Consider the following 23,446-nt stretch of genomic DNA (forward strand, 5'->3'; position numbering starts at 1 on the left):
AAAAACAACAACATTGTACTTCAAATCGGGACTTCAAATCAGTAAGTTGGTCCTGCCGCCCTCTACTGCCTTGTTTGCTTACATGTAAATGTTAGTACGAAATAAAAATAATACGAATGACAAGCGCCATTTCCAGTTCGAACAAGTGAACACCTTCTTCGAACAGCAACATTCCTGTAGCGTGTGATCCAAGGTACTAGGTTCACAAGATGAGTTTATCATTGAGGTAGGTGTGCCGACTTAGTGTGCATTCGTATCTTAGGCTGATACTGAAATTGAAGTAACTGAAATGGAAGATGATGGAAACTGCTGCGCTGCTGCACGCACGAGCAATCAAGTGCACAGCAGAAGCACTCTGTGCAGTCCCATTCATAGTTTTTGGTGTTAATTTTCATAATTTGTAAAACGTACATGTTAAACTTACCGATTACAATGCTAGCAATGTCGATGTCATCATCATTAACGGCTAGTAGAGGTTCACTGACTAGATCAGCTTGTTCCTTTAGAACATGTGGATGCAAGTTGTCTGGCCCAGCAGATTGACCATTCTTCAATAAAGGCAGTTTCTTATTTTTAACGGCATCTTTGATGTTTGAGTGGAGTGTCTATCTAGCTGTTACTATATTCCAATGATTAATATATCTCATTTGATCACGTTGATGCATTGATGGATTCTTGCTTTCACATAGTCTACATGACATCCGTCATAGCAATGATTAGCATGAAGTTTGGGTTTGATAGACCTAACAGTGTTAGGTCTATCAAACCCAAACTTCATGCTAATCATTGCTATGACGGATGTCATGTAGACTATGTGAAAGCAAGAATCCATCAATGCATCAACGTGATCAAATGAGATATATTAATCATTGGAATATCCATTCTCATTCGGCATTAGAAGTTCTGGGATACTGGAAAGATCCTCAGTGGTGAACATGTGGTGAAGACACTCCTGAATTTAATATGCATTCTAAACCTAAGCTTTTTCTTGACTAACACTAACAGTGGCTGTTTAATATTCCATCAATTTTGGATCTGGATCTGGATCTGTTACTCTGAAAAGCTCAGGTTGAGCATCACTCAGAACGTGGCTGTGACTGGAGTGTCGTTTAGTCCAAATGCAAATGCTTTTATAAAGCTGTTTTGAAAGCATTTGTGCTTGTTATTGATGTAAGTTTTTCAGGCAATTTGTTCCACTCTCTTGCCATTTGGGGGAAATATGAGAATAGATGGGGTTGAGAGTTCGATCGTGGAATCACCAGTTGTTTAGGTTTACAGTTCCTAGTTCTTTGCCTATTTTGTTTCCTCTCTTCACTTCATTTACTGATACTATTCACATAATCTCCAGAATGATTTGGGATTCAACTTTACATGTGATGCTAGCTGCAATTCAAAATCACTGTACACTGTGTACAGATCACACTCCCAGGTCATGTCCCACAAGGAGTTGCATACATACACGAGCCCCGAGGCGGAGCATAGGTAGCATGATCCCGAACACTGTTGGATTTTAAACATCTTCTCCTCAATCTCTTTTTCTTATAGATTCTAGAGAGAGTCAGAGCTTTGTGGGTGATGTAGATAGATGCACATTCCTTTTCTTTCATTTTTACCTGTGTTTCAGGTTGCTAGTTAACTCCCCCATATAGCACAGGTTACACAACTAAATCCCCAGCCAAGTGCAAATCCTATCATGTTCAGCAGCCAATGTCCAATACTGATTATTCTTGGCATTAACATGGTTTCTTTTACCACCAATTTCATACTTAATTCTTCGCCGTTCATTTCGTCACTGCCGATGAAGACATGTGCAGATGTGAGTGGTGACTTAAACCACAATTTAGCCTATGGTAATTCTTCCACTAGCCCTTTAAATCGTACTAGATTTCTATCTCACAATGTGTAACAATCAGCATTAGTTAAATCAAAGACTAGTAGTGAGGTAAACATTTTTTGACTGAATATTCTCCAGATATTCCACCTTAAAAAAAAAAAGTGTAGAGGAGTCCACTGATAAGGGGTTCACCAGTTCATTGAATTTCAATCCTAAAAATGCAGAGCTCCCTCGTGTGGGAGGGACAATGCATCCCACACATTCCTTTCGTCAGCTTGGTCCATCTGGATAAAGTCAGTACGTAGTAAAATGATACACCCAGACATGGAACAAGAGGTGACAGATACCAGCACCATGATGTTGGCAATCATATATTTATAAATATTTTTTTAATTGAACATCTCCCCATTATTCCATCAAAAGTGTGCACCAGATCGTTGAATTTCAATTCCAAATATGTAACAGCTCCGTTGTGTAGAAGGACGACATCCCCCTCCCCCTCCGATCCGCCTCCATAACTTTTGAACAAGTGCTGTTAAAGGTCCTATTTACCTCTGGGAACAGTGATTTAAAAAAAAATTTCAAGATATGACATAAATGCAAATGTGTAGGTCTGTTGTACCACAAAACATCCCATCATGATATAACATTTTCACGAAAAGTCTAGAATATAAGGAGATACCTGTATTTTTCTCATAATGTAACTGTGGACGGTTTAGTCTGGAAACATTTTTATTTGTAACTATTGTTCACATTTTTTATATTTAACAATACTTAACATCAGTTTTACCGATTCAAATTTTTACAGGGGGGCAATTCCACGGTAACTGACGTTATGCGTAAGGATTTTCATGAAATTGTTTACGTTGTAGTTTTGTGAATGAAAGCACCTGGGGCTTGCAATTAGCATTGATGAATGAGTTCATGAGAATGAAGAAATAGGTGGAAAGTTTTTCTCTCAAACTGCATTTCTTATCAGATAGCAAGTGAAAATGTGTCGGTAACTGACGTTACGGAAAAAGGACATGGAAAATTATGGTGTAGATTTAAATGAAAATATCTCATGTCCCTGACTTCTAGCCTTTATGTGTTTAATATGGCAATACACTTAGGTTCTTAGGAACAGGTGTGCAAAATAATGTGCACCCTAGATACTTCCTTTTAGCACCATGCCAATTTCAGTGAAGGCATGACTGTAACTGACGTTACGCTTACATTTGCCATAGGGTTTACACATGCAAAATCATGATTGGGAATAGTTGTGATATTTCATAATTCTGACCTTTCAGAATGATTTGTTTGATATGGAATCATACCTTGGTTCATCAATTATAAATACACAAATGAAATGAAACATTAGTCCATTTTCTTTGTGTTCTATGAAAACTTAAAGGTAAACATGTCAGTAACTGACATTACGTAACTGACGTTACACATACTTTTGCTATGGGGTTTACAGAGAACTAATTTATTTAACAGGTTATTATACTGCTGCAGTATACCAGTAACAATCCCAGGCAATTACTTAGCAACAAATTAAAACAAAATCTAAAGACACAAATGGGGTGGGGCCCTTAGGGGGCAACCCCCCCCCCCCCCCATGCCATAGCACAGTTGGGCAAAAATAATGTAAATGCACCAGAGGATATTTCTTGACATTTGTCTCAAGATTGAATGCTTATTCAACAGTTATGATTACACAGAGCCATTTAGATTCAGCAGTTCCAAGTATAGATATATTGACATAACTAAGGGTTTTCTTTTTAAATGAACAGGAAAGTTTCTATCTAGAGTGCCCCACCCATAATACCCTGCAGTACTACACAAAACACCGATATTTTTGTGTGTGAAAAAAAGGATATCTTTAAGGTAATCGGGGAAAAACACATATCAACTCATAAATATGCATAAATATGTATGAAATCTACTGTGATATATTTCTTCTTCTTTTCTGTATTCTATTCCTCCTTCAAGGCATTGTTAGGGCCATAAATAAAAAAAAAATGATCTCCATCATCAATTGATTTATTAAAAATGAAAAGTGTTGCACTTTTAATATTTCTCTGTGAAGAAGAAACATTATGCTTTTTTGGTCAAAAGAGCATTATTGGTTTATTCCTTGCTTGAAGTAATATAACTGTTTTTCTTTTCCTTTTCAATGATATATCAAGGCTTGCAAATACATCCCAGATACCAAGAAATAGAACTTTGCAACGAAAGAATTCTAAGATCAATATAAACAAATGTACCTGTTTATAATTATCATGTATTACAAAATGTCCCTGCATGAATGAAATAAATTAATCAACAAATATGAACAATTTTTTTTAACCCTAGAATCACCTCTCACTTTGAGCAACTTCAATGTTAAATGTTTGGCAACATCAGTGTTAAGTTTCAAACAGTAACGAGTACATGCCTTTTATGTACCATAATGCAAGATGTGCCACATTAACTAAACCACACATTTAAGTGCAAGCGAAGAAATGTATCTGTTTGTGCATTTGCCTTGAGGTAGAAACTTCACTAAGCTTCCAGAAAAAAAAGAAAAATGCTAGCAAAAGCAATCATTAGTAAAGATTATAAAACTGTTGGTATGCAGCTGTACACAAGCTTTTGTATAGAAAAGGTGGTTACCGTGCAACCACGTCATTGATTAGGCCTACAAACTTTGGTTGCTTTATCATCCCGTAGGACTGGGAATGTACTGTATAGTAATTTGAGTGCATATATTGCATGTGGTAAACCTAAACTTCCAGATGATTTAACCTTAAACTTGTGCTGAATCAAAAATCAAAAGCTCAAGCCCCCCCCCTCCAAAAAAAAAAAAAAAAAAATAATAATAATGATAAATAAATAAATAAATAATAAAAAAAATAAAATAAAATGAAAAAAAAAATGTATCCATGGACATACCATGATGATGACATCATTCCCTATCAAAGGGATTGCTGCTCTTTGTTGATAACTTTTGACTTCCCAGATGTATTGAAATGGCTTAAAGTCAAAAAATTTGTCTCAGTTATAATTACTGTCATGGTAACTGACGTTACAAACTCGTGTATGACGTTTCGGTAACTGACGTTACACATTTTGAAGTGTTCATTTTGACTCTCCAGTATGCCAAGTATCCTTATTTCTGGTATTAAAAGGAAGGCATATGGGCATACATTAGAAATTCCAAGTTACATCATACAGCTCACTTTCTTTGATGAATAAAGTTAAAAATTTCTTGTTTTTGGTAACTGATGTTACATCCATCATTGTCTAACTAATTAAAAGTTTTTATCAAATTCTTTAAAGCAACCAGCTTTTTTTTTCTATCATGTGGTAAAAGACTTCTCTGGTAACTGCATACATATAAAAGATTGTTGTTTAGAGTACTAGTAAAGTGGATATACAGAGAGTAAGTTATGTGACAATACACTCTTTTTACCATTGGGTTATAGGTATATTTTGGCAGCCATTTTGAAAATCAAAATGGCCGCTTTTATTGAAAAACATAATGATTCTTAAAACTTCAACTCAAGTATTGTCTGAAAATGTATGGTGTTTGAAACAAATATCATTTTGAATTTTTGGCACCTGTGTCCTATATACCGTGGAATTGCCATGGGGTTGTTTTTATCCCTAATTCACATTTTAGAACTATTGTAAAGCACTAATGCTGGGTTTTTGTTTCATCTGCAAATGGTAAATTATGCCTTTAAGACATGCACACATGGATCAAGAAGTGGCAGATTCCACAATTTTGCCATTCACATTGTCCCTTGAATGTATTAACCATGTGGTCTTATCACAGGTCTGATTTTGCGGTTGAGAGGCCCAAGAGGAAGAAGCGGAGAGAATTGACAGAAGAGCAGAAGCAGGAAATCAAAGAAGCATTTGACCTCTTCGACACAGACAAAGACAGAGCTATAGACTATCATGAGTTAAAGGTAGGATGCATGCAAAGTATACAATTAACGTTGTATGCGTTTTTCTTGTCATGTAGAACAGCTTTTTTATTGTGGCACCTCATTGTATGTTTCTTGAAAAGTAATAACCCTGTGTGCTTAGCATCAGAAAGGTCTAGAATGAATGTACAGTTGAACCTCTCGTATCCGGACAAGTCGGGACCGGGGCTCATCCGGATAAGGGATTTGGCCGGATACGGGAGACTCAATGCTTTATACAATACGCCATGTACATACATACACATGTACTGATGTAGCCCATTGTAGCACCACATGTAGTAATGTGTATACTGCAACCTTTTCATTGTTACACTCAGTAACAGACCCCAAATTAGAGCTTCGTGTTTGCAAGAATGAAATCATTTTCTTTTATAAATTCTTGGGATGATTTACCTAAATGATAATTAAGAAATGTATCAAGTATATGTAATTCATGTGTGTTTGTGTAGGAGTTCTCAAGGAGTTGGGAATCCCCCTTTCCTCTCGTAATTATTTAAAAAAAAAAATTAAAAATTCACGGCGACATTGCGTCCGTATAATAGAGAGATCCGGATAAAGGGAGGCCGGATAAGAGAGGTTCAACTGTATGTTGATTTCAGCAAAATCGTGAAGTTCCAGTGACATTCATATCATGTTTCACCATATTTTTGTTTGAATTGTCATAATTGGGGTGTATTTTTGTCTTGCTGGTGATGTCCACAATCAATATACATTCATTACTAATATTTCTAATAAAGTAACAATTAATTTGAAAAAGACAAATTATATGATTATAAAAAGTAGTAAATGGGAAGTTACTGTAAAAGGAACAATGAAACTATCAGATAATGTCATTAGTAGAGTGAATGAGGCATCTTTTGTTGGAATATGCATTGATAGTCATTTGACTTGGAAAAGTCACATACAAGCTGTAAATAAATGTGTAAGACGGAAGGTTGGTATTTTGTTTGAGGGCAAGTCCAAGATGATGTCCCCTCAGATGCTCAAAATTCATCTTGATTTTATCAAAAAGTTATTGATATCATGTTGTAGCCAAAGAGTTAAATCATATATTTCCAGCAAAGAAAATATTGAATTATGCAAATTTATGCAAGAAATATGGCCTTGATTTGCATAAATCAAAAACAAACCTTACGTATGGGACAAATTATAAATATTCATCTAAAATCAGTTAAATTTGTCCTTGACCTAGTTCCTTTATGGACATGACCCCTGTATGAGTTAGTATAATCTGCAATTGGTAAGACAAGGTCAGCACATTAATTATGCAAATTATGCACTTTCCCAGAACATAGTGTCCCATACGTAAGGATTTGAGTATGTTTTTTTAAGTTTTTTCTGAAGATTTGTAACATTGACCAATCATACTTTAGGAAGTTCTAATTTATTCATTTCAACTCCAGATTAGCAAAACTAAATGAGGAAATTTAATTAGTCCTTCATCTTATAACTAATTAAAGTTTGCTTACGTATGGGACAAATGCCTTACGTATGGGACATTACATGCAAAGTGAATGGGAAAACCGCCTTTTGACATGGATGCTATATGTCCTTACATTTGTTTGGTTAATGGTTATCTTTGCACCTACTCTGAAGGATATGTCTATATATCTGCCTCTCCTACTCAGTTGACCTTAGGGAGAGTGTAAGAACAGCATTATTGAGTCATTCTATGATTAAGAAAGGAAAATAAAGAATATTCATTTATACTTGTATTTTCTTATTTTCATTACAGGCTGTGCAGCTGGTCTTAAATTAACATTCCCCGTTAACATTTTGATATTGGACATTTTCTTAATTCAGTTATCATTTTCAACTTTACCTCTCTACAAAATGACTTTGTCCAAGAATGGGATTCTCTGAGTGTCATTTTAGGTGCAGTACACTGTTCAGCATGTACCACAGGTTGTACAGCCTCAAAAGCGAAATCAAAACAATTGTGCTTATGGTTATCAATGACAACATTATAGGTCTTACTGAAAAGAAAAATCACTTAAGGTGTGAGCAGGTAACTTTGTCATTACTAGAGTTGATAGCAAAGGAAAACCCTATGAGAATACTTTTTATTTTGATATGATTGTTAATATTTCAACTGCTCACCCTCAGAATATGTCATGACTTATCAAGGTCATGAACATGATTTCTGAAAATCCTGTAAAATGAAGACTATAGTTTACATTTGCTATAAACCACAATATCAATACTGGTTCTGTGGTTGGAGTGCTAAAAACACAAATTACACAAACAAATAGGGAATTCAATATTCTTTTCTATTTTGTGTTTTGAAGAGACAGATGTGCTCTGAGACACCTTCATCAACTCATACTTACTTTGTACCCCACATCTACACAATTATCAACATACATTGCAATCTGGTAGTGTATGATCAAATGAGGTTATTAGAATTTATTCAAAGTTGTAATTTGCAGATCAGTGAGTTACTGAAGTGTTTCAAATCTAGATTTGAATGTGCAAATGATAATCTTTCCTGTATCACTACACAAGCATGTATGTATTGTACAAAGTAACACAAATTTTGTCGTCTTTGGTTTCATAGACACGAAGCCAAGCAATTTGAAAAAAAAAAAACAGCATTGGTACATACATTCTTCTATCACCTTAAAATCCAAAACTTTCATTAAAATTTGATTGATTTTGCAGTTCAGCTGAAATTCACATGGCAAAACATGATGATTACAGAGCAAAATGAAGTACTCTTGTTGTTGTTGTGTTTTGCGCTGCATTTCAAACAATTATAAAGCTTTATAAAAACTTAGACAACTTGCAAGGTAAGCCTAGAGCTACTGAAAGTACCCACTTCAAACTGTATTTGCAAATTACATTGTACATGACATTTGATTCTAAAGTTGAAATTATCAAGACTACAAATTAGTTATTGTACATGTACATGTATGCTATATCAAGGTCACAAGCTAGAATTCGCTCATTTTTTTTTTTTCATTTGATGAAAAATTATTGACTAGAGTAATTACAAATGGGCTAGAAATAGAGTGTCAGTATACTATAACTGTATGTGTAGACATCATGAGGACAGTGTTAATGCATGACGGAATCCAAACTAAGACATTTAATTGTAAATTGGTAATTACTTTTATTTGTTTTATTTTAGCTTTTGCTAGGTACATGAACCGGGAAAGTACCCACTTAGAAGTCTATTTCATTTGTTACATGTTGTAGCATGATTTGTGGAACTGAATATGACACTATGGGGAAATTTAAAGTCATTCCCATGAATGCATTTGTGCACTAAAGACAAATGTCCCATACGTAAGTTGAGCCATGTCCCATACGTAAGGTGTACTTTCGTTAATTAAACCAACTTCATGAAAATATGCTTTATTCTTTTGCAGTGAAACTTTGCTGAAAGATACTTCAGTATTGTACCTTTCTTCACTTCCAAACAGAACTTGATCAGTAAGGTACTTTCAGAGAATTTTCAGTTCAAACTTTATTTTGAAAAATCCAGTTTTTCTCTGGTCCCATACGTAAGTTGGCATATTTTTCTTAATAAAACCATTAACCCAAGGTCAAATGACGTCAAACTTAAACACAATATTCTTCTCAGGGATACCAGTCCTCCTGATGATAAACAATAAAATCCAAGTGCTCCTTCATTACTTTTCAGAGGTTTGAAATCTCTGAATGTCCCATACGTAAGGTGCGCGATATCTTGGACTTGCCCTTAAATTACGACACTGTGTCCCCCAACATACACTTATTCTACTTTACAAATCCTTTATCCAGTCCAACATAACATATGGAATTGAAGTGTGGGGGAGTACATGCAAATCTTATCTAAACTGCCTTCGTCTTAGTCAGAAAATGGCCATGCGAGCTATCACTTTCAGTCCACTCAGAACACCTTCTGATCCCCTATTTCAAAAACTGGGAGTAATGGATGTATTTGAACTGCATAAACTTTACATCTGTACATTTATATTTGATTTATCAAAGGGAAATATGCCACATGATGTAGTAGAATATTGTCAAAACATCCAACATTCTTATTCAACAAGGGGTAAAAAAGAAGGCTTGCTTTATCTACCAAAAAGTAAAACTATGTATGGCCAACTCTCACTTTCTTATATAGGAGTGAAACTGTGGAATGCTTTGCCAAAAAAGTTAAGGAGTATTAATACCAGGAAAAATTTCCGAAGTAATTTAGCAAAACACATTAAATCTGTATAGACAATGGTACTACAAACCAATAATGTTATAACAGTAGTTTTAAATGTATCTCAATAGTTCATTATGTAATACGTGTTTAAAAGGACCAACACCTACTAGCACCTGTGCTACCTCTTGGTTCTTTTAGCAACCTCATTGTGTACAACATTGCCATATTGTAGCTCTTTTTTAGATTAATAGTTTTAGATTACATAATCATTTATCAATTATATATTATAGATTATATTCAATATGTTTTGTTTAGATCATTTAGACAATTACATGTGCTATGTATTAATATTGATGTACAAACATGTATTCAAACTTTCCTGTACATATGTTGTTGTTAAATAAACTCAAACTCAAACTCAAATATAATTATCACTTTATATTGCATTGTTGCTAAATTCATAGGGCAAATCAATTTAATTGAATTATTGATAGCTGTGACAAAGGCTAATTGCCTTAGGTGTATATACACATGTAAATGCTTGTGTTCCTAAAATAAACATTGCTGCCAAATGAATTTAAACTACATGTTATGTATCCTATCTGATATCTCAAATTTATTGTTACACAATTCATGAGGAAATATGTTAACTAGCAAGGTAGATCTACTATGTACAGTATTTGTGTTGAGACTTGCAGTAAGAGTTCCCTCCATTTACACAGTCCATTTACACAAATAGTTATTGTTTGTTCTTTATATGATTCAGGTGGCCATGAAAGCTCTCGGCTTTGATGTGAAGAAAGCAGATGTCCTGAAGGTTCTCAAAGATTATGACAGGGAAGGGACTGGGAAGATTACATTTGAAGATTTTAATGAAGTCAGTAAGTATATTACGGACATGTTGAATGTTCAAATTAAGCTAGTTATTGTGAAAAACACTGTTCAGCTTATAAGAGAGAGAATGAGATGGGAGAGAGATTGACATTTTTTTTTAGCTATCCTGGGCAGAATGGCTTAAGGGAAACCAAAACTTGAGAAATGTGGATTGATTGAAAGCAGCAACATTGGTAGAACACAACAGTGAAAGTTCGAGGAAAATCGGACAATCAGTGCAAAAGTTATGAATTATAGATAACAATTATAAGGGGAATTCCACAAACATTCATTTTTCACCTTGATCAACTTGATACTGACATATGTTAAGAGTAGCAATTATTCCCCCTGCTTTCTGAAAGCGGTTAGTCAAGTGCTCTTTCATAATGCTAGAAAGGTTAATTTTTGTGGAATTCCCTTTATATTTTCTTTATATTGTTGTTCACACATGACATCATAACCTCTAGTAATCTCCTCGTCCAGCAGTTCCAACACCAAAACTTTAGAAATTCATAACTTTTTGTCCCCGCCGAACGAGTTCGAGCAGGGGACTATGAAACGGGCTCCGTACGTGTGTGTGTCCGTGTGTCCGTCCGTCTGTCCGTCCGTCCGTCCGTGTGTCCGTGTGTCCGTGTGTGCGTCCGTGTGTGATCAAAATCTTCAATTTGCTACTTCTCTGTCATTTATGAGCCAATTTTGATTCTGTTTGCTTTATATGATAGCACTACATGGGAGCTTTGAAACTTCTACACAGAATTTCAGTCGTGACCTTTGACCTTGACCTTTGACCTATATTGTACATTTTGCTACAAAATGCTACTCCTTCGCCATTTCTAACCCGATTTCGATTCCGTTTGCTTTATGTGATGGCACTAGGTGAGGGCTTCAAAACTTCTACACAGAATTTTGACCTTTGACTTCTTTGACCTTTGACCTTGATTTTTTGACCTATATTGTACATTTTGCTACAAAATGCTACTCCTTCGCCATTTCTAACCCGATTTCGATTCCGTTTGCTTTATGTGATGGCACTAGGTGAGGGCTTCAAAACTTCTACACAGAATTTTGACCTTTGACTTCTTTGACCTTTGACCTTGATTTTTGACCTATATTGTACATTTTGCTACGAAATGCTACTCCTTCGCCATTTTTAACCCGATTTCGATTCCGTTTGCTTTATATGATGGCACTAGTTGAGGGCTTCAAAACTTCTACACAGAATTTTGACCTTTGACTTCTTTGACCTTTGACCTTGATTTTTGACCTATATTGTGCATTTTGCTACAGAATGCTACTCCTTCGCCATTTCTAACCCGATTTCGATTCCGTTTGCTTTATGTGATAGCACTAGGTGAGGGCTTCAAAACTTCTACACAGAATTTTGACCTTTGTCTTCTTTGACCTTTGACCTTGATTTTTGACCTATATTGTACATTGGCTACAAAATGCTACTCCTTCGCCATTTCTAACCCAATTTCGATTCCATTTGCTTTATGTGATGGCACTAGGTGAGGGCTTCAAAACTTCTACACAGAATTTTGACCTTTGACTTCTTTGACCTTTGACCTTGATTTTTTACCTATATTGCACATTTTGTTACAAAATGCTACTTCCGGCGGGGACATATGTTACGCACCGCGTAATTTCTACTTTTCCTTGTTAACTTTTGTACTGATTGTCCGATTTTCCTCAAACTTCCACTGATGTGTTCTGCTAATGTTGCTACTTTCACTCAATCCACATTTCTCTTTGGGTTGTGGTTTCCTTTATTAGTTGATTCAGAAGTTTTGTTTAGGTGCACTTTAACAGGTACAGGTTACCATGTTCTTCTTTTATTCCACATGGTGTAATACACCTGGTAATTTATTAATATTTCTAATCCACTGATAAATGTTGGGGAATCCCCCTCACCCTCTACCATTTATGACAGTCACAGACTGGATGCTGGATCGTGACCCCCAAGAGGAGATTGTCAAAGCCTTCAAGCTCTTCGACGATGATGAATCTGGCAAGATCAGCTTGAGGAACCTAAGGCGTGTTGCCAGGGAACTGGGGGAAAACATGACGGACGAAGAGCTGAGGGCCATGATTGACGAGTTTGACCAGGATGGTGACGGAGAGAGTGAGTTTATATCGGGAGATTTGTGGGCAAAGAATACTTTATTTGCAAGGTTTAGAATTAGATATAATGCGCATTGAATACAGTTTTCTCCAGTTATAACGAACACCGTTATAACAATATTCCGGTTGCAATGAAGTAAAAATTCACGCTACAAGTTTATCTGCCCTATGCTTTTAATTGTTTAATTGTTCGGTTATAATGAAATTTTGATACATGTATAACGAAAGAAAACTACCTGTCTCGAGGACTTCGTTATGAATGGGAGTTCACTGTATCTCAAGCTCACAACACAGAGACATGATTAGACATGAATGGATAAGTACATATCATCAACAGAAGTATGCACTTTGATAGTCGAGTGCAAGGTCACACCTTACTTTGTAAAGCAAATTTATTTTGAATTCAGAAACCTCATGATCTGCAGTGCCATTAGTTTCATCTGGGTGGCCAATTGTACTGCACTACATCTGCACCAAATTACATTAATGTTTTTCTTTATTCTTAGTCCCAAGAATTACGTTGTAGTTGGAGAAACACACATTGCCAAAGGTTAGCATATAAGAACTTTGCTCCCAACGACTTTCCGCATTATAGTGGTAAGGAGATTCTTGCCGCATTAAACCTCAATATTCCCCCGTAGAATGGTGCCTTCTTGCTACAGCATTTGATAATTTTACATGCAATGATGAGAGTCAGAGAAAACCATCACAAATGTAGTATTATGTGTTGATGGAAAATACTGCCATCAAACTGAATCTCTGTATTTGTTCAGTTTGCTGATTTATTGCATGAGCACCATGATTCAATAATTGGTAAAAGTACCACTTTTTTGTGTTTTTCTTCTTTTATTTTTAGTAAACCAAGAGGAGTTTCTTGCCATCATGACCGGCGACACGTGACGGGAATTGTTCCAGCAGAGAGAACTGTGACTCTTGGACTATCCCAGGATTATATGAACAATATTTTGTGACCATTGCTGCTTAAAGGAGGGACCAATGTCGTGTGATTGCAAGTGGGGTGGATCTGCTTCTCTTTCCACTTGTTCAAGTGTGTTGTGATGTTTTGGCTATTTTTGTGCATCTTTTTTTATGCCGTGTACACAACTGTGAATCTTCGAGCATAAGCTAGAAAAAAATGTATTCTCCTTTGAGTGAGATGAGTATCCAAGATACCAATTACTCTTTGATGTTTACTATCCCACTTACGTGTAGGTTGGTGAGGGAAATTGTTTCTTGACCAGTTTGGTTGCATAGTCTTTCACTGTTTGACAGAAAGGCAGATATAATGTTTTTGGTTTTTTATTAACTCGGTCAAGCACCCATTAGTCTAAATATTTCCCTTACGAGATGTCATCTAACATGAAAGTTAGGGCTAATTAATGTGATATACAGTAGCCAATACAATGCAGACTGTGTAAGCAATATAGCATGGGTGACCTGTGGAGAGACGGTCATCCACACATATTGAGTGTTTACTCAAGTTAGTGTCCGAGTCCCAACTTGCCCCTAAGCTAGGTTATAACTGTCACTCAAGTCAGCCTTAACCAAATCTTCAACTTTTTTTTCGGGCCCTATGTGAATGATTCGGTTGGAAGATGTGATTTCTGTGTGCCTAAATGACAGCTTTTCAGGGTTAATGTTCATTCACACTCACATCATAGTCAAACGTACATGTATATTGTTTTAACAAACTCTTGATTACTGCTTTTGCCGACGCCAGAGGAAACTCAGAAATACTTACTTCCTCTATGATTGCCGTATCATTAGATGGCTCAAATTTCACACAGTTGCTATGTCTAATACAGCTGGAACTGATACTGAAATTAAGTAGAAATTTTGAAGGGCTGAAAGATGTTGTTAAAGCCCCACCCCAGGGGGGATCGAGGGGTGGTTGTGATCACACTTGTACAGCACTGAAGGAAGGGAAAAATGACACATCTAGTCACGATGGATGCAGGGATGAAAGTGTGGAGCTCAAAACCACATCCATCGTGATGAAGGCATTTTTCTCAGAATTTGAAGAGACTGGGTATACTCCACTCTGATTTCAGGGGTGGGTGAAATAAACTTGTGAGGGTAAATTTCTCTATTTATACCGATGCATATATTTAGAAACTTCCAAAAAATTTAGGGGGGCCTGTTTTCTGTACTCTTGTGGGCCTCACATCCTTCCCCACCAAAAAAGATGTCGTCCCCGACATGTACAAAAATTCCAGCTCCACTCTTGGTTATTTGGCATTCTGCTTCTGAAATTCTTCTTTCTTTCTTTTTTGTTTTGACAAACGACAAGCGCAAGGCTTAACCCTAACTTACCTGGGAGGGGGGGGGGGGCCCTCGACGAATTCCACAACCATTCCGCCGCGCAAAATTTTTTGACCACGCCGCTCGCTGGCTTTTTACTTTCAAGTCTCGCGCAACTTTTGAGACCAAATTTGTCGCACCCGGGCATACCGTTCCGAAGCCACGCCCCTTCAAAACATTTTCGTCTACCCCCAAATTGCTCAAAAACGTGATTTTGTGTAGAAAGTCAATACAAATTGTGTTTTTTCAATTAATTCTGTTAAAGACTCATATCTTTAATTTTAATGGCTGAAATAAATTTATTTTAGTATAATTATGCTTCTAAAGATGTGTATGACAAATTCTGCTGAAAAAGACAACAAAAACAAAAGTTCGAAAAAACAAAGAAATACATTTAAAAAATGATAAAACAATAAAAAGCATGAGAAATTAATTTTGATACTGAATTTTTTTTTTCACGCACAAATGTTTGGAATGTCACTAGGAATATTTACACCAAAAATCAGCATTCCATAAGCTTTTATAAGCCAATTACAGACAAAAATGAGGTTTTTTGCATATATTTGCATAATTAATTAATTTGAAATAGAAAACGCACATTTTTTGAAAATTTAACTTAACAGTCTTGTAGATTACATCCGGCTTTATGTTCATGCAAAATTTTGCGGCGATCGCGCGATCAACAGCCCGAGATCTGAAGGGGGGGCCATAATGGCCCCCCCCCCCCCTCCAGGAATTCAAGCTTGCTAAATAGCCCAGGTAAGTTAGGGTTAACCTTCTGAGCACCTATTTTGGCAGCACCACATTTGTTAGTTACGCCAATCATATTTCCACCAATCATTACCTCATCTTTTCAACATACAGAACATTGTAAGGTTGTTTTTTAACCTATCCGTAAGAATTTCTTCTTAACTGCCTAGATTATCTATTTTTCGTCCATCCTCTAGGTCGGGCGGGTCACGTTCGCAGGGAGGCGCGCATCTCCCTGCGACGTTCGTATCAGGAACCTTTTATTTTCAATAAAATACTCTAATGTTCGGTACCAGACATGAACTTTCTAAATCCTCTGACTGGTGTATTGGTACGAGCTCATTACTCGTTAGTAATGCTTATGCTCAGTTCGTTCTCCGGGTGATGATCACAGATCTTGTCGATCTCCCTGCGGTGGTTGACCTCGGAGTCAGAATAGGTCGTCGTCATCGTCATCTTCGTCGTCTGCTACCGCATGGGGTTACAGCACAGGAGGCAGAGATGCCAACCTTCCAGAGCACAAATCAGTAATCATAAGGCTAAAAATCAGTAATTTGGAGACAAAATCAGTAATTTTTTGCACGACGCATTTTTTTTCTGCATGATGGCAAGGGCGGCTCCTACAGGCAAGCGATAGCGCATCGTGTTAACATTATCATACATACCTGTATGTTCTGTTGAAAGACTGGATGAACTCATTATCAATATGTCTTGATGTGTTGCTACAGACTTTTGCGGCCTTCTTGCACCTTTAAGTTCATTAGTTGCTGTCAACTCCACATTGAAGTGTTGAAATGTTGGATGAACTCCCTCACAATCACATGTCTTTATATGATGCTACATGTGTAGTCTTTTCACTCTTTTGCAGCATTCTTGCACATGTTCATGTATGTTAGCCAACACATAACTACCAATGATCAATTGTATTGAAAGGCTAGAGTTCCCTTAAAAATATGTCTTTATTTTTTGTTGTAGTCTGTTGCAGCCTTCTTGCACCTGTCCAAAGTCTTTTCATCAAAGACCATCTTGTGACAGACAAAGTTCTTGGACTGTGAGTATGCCTTCTGAGTGAGGACATCAGAGAGGACAGCTTTTGAGATGTTTGGTCTGAATTCAGTCGCATTTTTCCATACTAGGCTGAAGAGTCTCTCGTCCTCTGCATTTGAATGGGGCAGAGACAGGATAGCCAACATTACTTTGGCAAGGTTGCCAAACTTTAGACAGTTCTCTCCTGATGTCTCATCAGTCATCTGTGAGATCACAACCCATGCTTCATCTGATCTCTGCTGTAAAGAAACAGACTCTAGGGGATCCACCTGGAAATTACCAAATTCGATCTCCAGGTCATCGATGGAGTCCTCCATGTAATGGAACTTGTGCACAAAGAATGCCACACTGGCAAACTTTGACTCCTGCCTCTTGCTAATGTCTGCCACTTGTGCATTGATCAGCACTTCATCATTTAAAGGAAAAGTCTTTGTGATATAATTGCAGACTGAAATGAAGTATCAGCGCACCGTTTTGAAAAACTCATCACACGTTGTAGGAGGCATCTCACGAAGTAGTAGCCTAACTTTACTGCCAATGATCAATTCATCATCTTCTCGCTGGTTTTGAGTTAGATGGTATCCACACTTGTCAAGTTGAGCGGCAGCAGAAATCACACTTGGCTTCACAAACCTTATCAAGATATTGCGTAGCAGTTCCTGCTGAAGGTCATGCAGCAAGTGGATTTGGGGCTCATCTCTTTGAAGCTTTAGGTTAAGAGTGTCAAGAAGGGGGATTGTGTGCTGCAGAAAGAGACAATAAAGTTTGTTTCTATCATTTTTCAGTTCATCATAAATCTCCCCAGCCTTATTCTTAGTGGCTTCACTGTTTTGAGATACCTTAGACTTGGAGGTGTGTTCACTAGATTTGCCAGTTGTTTGTTCCTTACGAGATTGAACACTCTTCACTGATGAGGGAAAGAATACATTTGTGGCAGACATGGACGAAGTGCTATGAACCGATTTCTTTGAAGGTACAGGCACAGGGTCATGATCCGTCTTCCTCTTTAACTTGGATACATTTTCACCAGCTCTGATATGTGGACCATGTTTCTCACCTGAACATACCTGTGTATGAACATGAGAACCCTTGACACTAGTTGATGCTTGCTTGGTACTGGTGGTTGACTTGACACTACTTGATGATTGTTTGATAGTGCTGGTGGTTGACTTGACACTACTTGATGGTTGCTTGGTAGTGTTGGTGGTTGACTTGACACTACTTGATGGTTGCTTGGTAGTGCTAGTGGTTGACTTGACACTACTTGATGGCTGCTTGGTAGTGCTTGTGGTTGACTTGACACTACTTGATGGTTGCTCAGTAGTGTTGGTGGTTGACTTGACACTATTTGATGGTTGCTCAGTAGTGCTGGTGGTTGACTTGACACTACTTGATGGTTGCTTGGTAGTGCTAGTGGTTGACTTGACACTACTTGATAGTTGCTTGGTAGTGCTGGAGGTTGACTTCTTGGCTCGTGCAGCACTAGGATATTTTGTCTGTGCTTCGTCTCTAAAGTACGCCAATAGTGGTTCCCACTGTTCAAGTAACCTCCCAAGTGATGCCTATGCGGTATGCCTGCCTCATCTGTTCCTGCCATTTGTCTGCATAGTTTCCAGGCTTCGTTGCGGTTATCCCTCCCTCAGCGTCCTGAACACCAAATGCTACATCTACCGGGAGTCTAGGTGACCTTCCGAAAAGCAAGAAGAAGGGGGAGTAGCCGGTCGCTGCCTGTCTAGTGCAGTTAGGCATGTACTACCTTATTGAGGTGCCCTCTCCAATCCTGCTTTTCGTCTGATGAGAGGGTGCGGAGCATGCCAAGTAGTGTGCGATTAAAACGCTCCACTTGCCCGTTACCTTCGGGATGGTATGGGGTCGTGGGCGATTTTGAGATTTTCGAATACTGGTGGAGACGCTCAAACAAATTATTCTCGAACTCCCTGCCCTGATCATGATGGATCTTTTTCGGGAACCCAAACCGAAGGATGAAGTCACCGAAAAGTTTCTCAGCAGCAGTTTTCGCAGATTTGTTTGGGGTTGCGTATACCTGGGCGAATCGAGTATAGTGGTCCATGATTACTGAGATGTATTCACAGCCGCCTTTACTCTTCTCTAGATGTAAGAAATCGAGGGAGACGAGCTCAAAGGGTTCCATTGTCACGATTGGTTTGAAGGGGGCCTTGTGGTGGACGGTTTGCTTCTTGTCTTTCAGACACAAGCATTCTTGTGTGATGTAGCGCTCGACATCCCTTTGAAGATAGGGCCAGTAGAAGCGATCTCTGACGAGGCTGGTCACTCTGTCTGCACCCAAATGTCCCATCTCGTTGTGTAGTTGTGTGAGTACCAGCCTGTGGTATTTTGCGAGGAGTACAAGTTGGCGGTGTTTTCCAGTCCTCCTGTACAGCAGCCCATCTTCAGTCTCAAGTTTCTTCTATTCATGCATGAGTACTGTGGTCAACCTGGGGAGCTTACGCCGTTTTTTTCGGGTGAAGGAGGTGCCTGACAGCTTTGCTCTCAACACTGGGCCTATAACTGTGTCTTGCTCCTGCGCCTCAAGTAGCTCTTCCCTCATAAGTCTCTGTATGTGCTCCAAGATGTCATCCACTGCGTCCAGTATGTCCTTCCCCTCCACCATCATGGCACCCACTATTGCTGTGTCTCCATCCGCTTGACCTTGTACACCAACAGCAACAGCCTGCATCTCTTCAGGGGAGACTTTCATGGTGTATTCCTTCCGGAATATGTCACTATCAGCGGGGAGTCTGGAAAGGGCATCTGCTGCACCGTTCTTCCTACCAGGAAGGTAACGGATGGTGAAGTTAAAATCCGCCAAATTGCTAACCCACCGCTGTCCCGTGGCATTTAGCTTTGCAGTTGAGAGCACATATGTCAACGGATTGTTATCCGTGTACACAGTGAAGGAGGGGGTGTACTGTAAATGGTCTCTGAATTTCTCTGTGATGGCCCATTTAAGCGCAAGGAATTTTAATTTCCCAGAATGAAGGCTGTAGTTCTCTGCTGGGCTGAGGGTGCGTGACCGATAGGCGATTACACGCCTCTTACCACCTTGCTCTTGGTACAGGACCGCACCTAGACCATCTTTCGATGCATCAGTGTACAAGATGAATGGTGAGTTGTAGTCAGGGAAAGCCATAACTGGCGGGGATGTGAGGCAGTCAATTAGGTGCTCAAGGACCTTTTGGTGAACGTCCGTCCAAACGATGCGCTGTCGTGATGGAACCTGTCCAGCTTTCTTACCACAGGTTTTAGTCTTTGGGTTCCGGGTCTTTGTCTCTTTTTCTGCGCTTTTCTCCGCTGGTTTTTGAAGGAGCTGATACAATGGTTTAGCCACCTGCGAGAAGTTCAGGATGTATTGCCGGTAGTACCCGACCAGCCCAAGCACTTTCCTCACATCGCCTACAGTAGCTGGCTCTTTGTGACGGAGGGCGTCGACAGCTTCGATTTCTGCCGGGTCCATACGATACCCCTCGCTGGACACAAGACGACCAAGGTACTTCACCTCTCATTTGAACAGGTGGCATTTGCTCGGTTTGAGCTTGATGCCTTTCTCTTGTAAGCGCCGTAGGACTTTCCTCAGGTGGTCAAGATGGTTGTTGAATGTATTACTGTACACCAAGATATCATCCAGGTACACAACTGCAACCTCTCCAATGATATCATCCCAGCAGGACACCATGCACTGTTGGAAGACGGCAAGGGCGTTCTTCGGCCCGAAAGGAATGCGATTCCACTCATTCAATCCCCAAGGGATGATGAAGGCTGTGGCTGCTCGGTTCCCCTCCGCTATATAACCCTGGTGGTACGCCTTTCCCTGGTCCAAGGTTGAGAACCAGCAATTACCACCAAGGTTATCCAGAACATCTTGTATTCGGGGAATTGGTTGTCTGTCTGGTATGGTCTTACTATTCAACTCTCTATAGTCGACGCAGAGGCGTAGGGAACCATCCTTTTTTCTGACGCATACCACAGGAGATGAGTAGGGGGATTCCGACTTCCTAATCCAGCCACGATCCAGCAAGTCTTGGAGGTACTCCCTGACTTCCTTGTACAGAGGTGGGGGCACGGACATATATGTCTTTTGGACTGGGGTCTCATCTTTGAGCCGGATAGTGCATATTCAGGTCAGGAATTGTACCTAGGTCCTTGTCGTCTTTTGCAAAAGCACTGGCCTCTTCATACAGAAGTTTCATTGCAGCTGCTCGTTGTTCCTCATCCAAGCAACTAAGATCAACCGGTGGTAACCAGTCTTCATGTTTCTACTTCTGTTGGGTAGAGCAGACAGATGCCTCTTCCTGTCGACTCCCCTGGGTAGGTGGTACCCTCTGAACTGAGTCAACGAGATGTAGGGAGCCTAGTTGTGTCTGTCCCTTTAGTGTGACATCATGTTGGGAGGCATTTACCACTGTTACCGAGACTCGAGCTCCCTGTCCTCTTTGTCGTCTCGCTGACACTAGAGCCGACTCTAATACCAGTCCATCAGGGAGGTGTTGGGGTCCAGGGGTTCGAAGAGTGCAGTGGTTTGGTCGTCGACGAGGGTAAACACCATGCATGGTATGGACACAGTGCTCTGCTTGGGGATAAGATGGTTCCTCCTCTCAACAGAGACACATCCGAGCTCTGAGGGATACTCCCCATGTATGATATTGGCAAGTGCACGAGCTTCTCCTTTCCTCAGATCTGGGAAGGCTGCCCTCACAAGATGACTAGGATCGCCGTGGTCAGTGTCATCATGGACTAAGTACTCAATTGCATTGTATCCGATTATGGGTATTTCGTGGATGGCATCAGTGACAAGCACTGGCACAGGGATTTTTTTTGGGGGGGTCAGTGGTGAGTTGGAAGTCCACCTCGAGCCAGCCATCAAATGGGATCTTGGATCCATTTGCTGCAGAGAGAGTGAGGCCATCAGATCCCAACAGTTCGCTTAGGGGCCTGAGCTGCATACTTGGTAGATGGGCCGACTTCCAGCTCTGTAGAACCAGGGAGACTTGAGCACCCGTGTCCCACAGAGCTTTTGTCCTAACTCCACCAATCATGCAGTTCACGATGCACTTCTTCCCGACGAGACGTGTGATGGATGCTTGCTGAATGGGAGAAATGCATTGAAGGTGGGACTTCAGTACCTGTGGTGTGGAGGTTACTGCTCGCCCCTTGGCAGCAACCTCTCTCCATTTCCCGCTTGGTTTTGGTTGAACCGCTTTCGGCATCCCCGAGCGAAATGTTCTGCTGAGCCACACCGGAAACAGTGGTCACAGCTATCCCTTGTATTGTTGCGCTCGCAGTCCCTGCAAGCACGTCGTACTCCTCTTGGTTGGCTGTCACTGCAAGTGGTCTGGTCATTTCTTATGGTCTCCCTTATATCCAATAGCTGCTGCTTTATAAGGGCAACATCACCCATTCCTGCCCTCAGCTCTGCTATTTCGGACATAAGTGTGCCCTCCCTTGGTTTAGATTTTACAGTGGCTGGCTGTGTCTCGTTAGGTGTCTCTTCATCTATACTTTGAACGGCTTTTTGCGGGAGGGCGTACCCAACTTTTGCTGTCGTTCTGTCTCCCGTCCGGCAGCTTTATTCAGTCTTTCGAAGAGTTCCTTGTCTGTCGTTCCTTGGTCGGTCAGGAGGGAGCGGACCTCGTTCCTCACTGCTTCACTTCGCAGCCCCGTGAGAACAGTGTGAAGGAACATACTTTGAACCAGGGACTGGTCATATTTTAGTCCCGACCTCACCTCTTTGCTGGCAAAAATCACCCTTTGCCGTAGGTCAAGGGCCCAGACAAGAAAGGACTGTGCCGATTCCTTATGCTCCTGTGTGAGTGCGGATAACCGCTGATAGAGGTCGGTTGCTCCCTTCTCCTGGAAGTGGGCCGTGAGCATCCGTCTCAGCACCGGGAGGGTGAGGTCGGAGAGGCCTTCCAAGTAGCTCCGGAGGGCTGACCCTGGTACCATGGCACGGATGACCGCCTCCACGATGTCCTCATCCGCATGTCCCTTTTTTACTCCACTCTCTATTTGGTGGATGAGGCTGGAGAAGGACAGTCGATCTCTTTGTCCAGGTTCGCAATTTGGCCCGATAGTTTGAAGTCGCGTTTGGCGACATGGACAAATTGACCAAATAGATCTGACTTCGGGGGGCTGATGGAGGATGTGCTTTATTTTGGCTTGGGTTTTGGCTCGGGTTTGCTCTCTGACTCATCCCGCTCCTTGGCCTGGCTCTTCAAGATGGTGGCAATGTCTACATAAATCTGTACCCCCTGATCCCCCTCTTTCTCCACATCCTCGCTATTCAAGAATCGTATTTTACGAAGAAGGCTAATCTTACTCTCCTCCCGTCCAGCGTGAGCAGTGCGTCAGGACTGGCATCCTTGAGGAGGTCGATAGCCTCTAGGTAGCTTGTAAGCAGTTGCTCGGCCA

At 39.9% G+C, this 23,446-nt stretch overlaps 1 protein-coding gene and 1 pseudogene across 1 annotated transcript; one reads left to right on the forward strand and one right to left on the reverse strand.

Annotated features, from left to right (window-relative positions):
* Nucleotides 1-209: 209 nt before the first annotated feature.
* LOC139730558 (centrin-3) lies at nucleotides 210-13,860 on the forward strand. Its single transcript, XM_071641410.1, has 5 exons — nucleotides 210-226; nucleotides 5,637-5,772; nucleotides 10,695-10,809; nucleotides 12,732-12,923; nucleotides 13,779-13,860. Exons 1-5 carry the CDS (start codon nucleotides 210-212, stop codon nucleotides 13,820-13,822), a joined length of 504 nt encoding a protein of 167 aa, XP_071497511.1. The 3' UTR covers nucleotides 13,823-13,860.
* A 3,737-nt stretch (nucleotides 13,861-17,597) lies between these two features.
* Nucleotides 17,598-19,337, reverse strand: LOC139730593 (uncharacterized; annotated as a pseudogene).
* Between the last annotated feature and the right edge of the window lie 4,109 nt (nucleotides 19,338-23,446).

The sequence above is a fragment of the Diadema antillarum genome, unplaced genomic scaffold, assembly GCF_040938485.1.
Source record: "Diadema antillarum isolate AM-2024a unplaced genomic scaffold, OU_Dant_1.0 seq00000321_RagTag, whole genome shotgun sequence".
Lineage (NCBI taxonomy): Eukaryota > Metazoa > Echinodermata > Echinoidea > Diadematoida > Diadematidae > Diadema > Diadema antillarum.

Bases quoted from the DNA above. Each gene is read 5' to 3' on its own strand.
- LOC139730558 (XM_071641410.1), top strand. The intron at 10,810-12,731 runs GTAAGTATATTA...CATTTATGACAG, and splicing joins TGAAGATTTTAATGAAGTCA to TCACAGACTGGATGCTGGAT. The intron at 12,924-13,778 runs GTGAGTTTATAT...TTTTATTTTTAG, and splicing joins CCAGGATGGTGACGGAGAGA to TAAACCAAGAGGAGTTTCTT.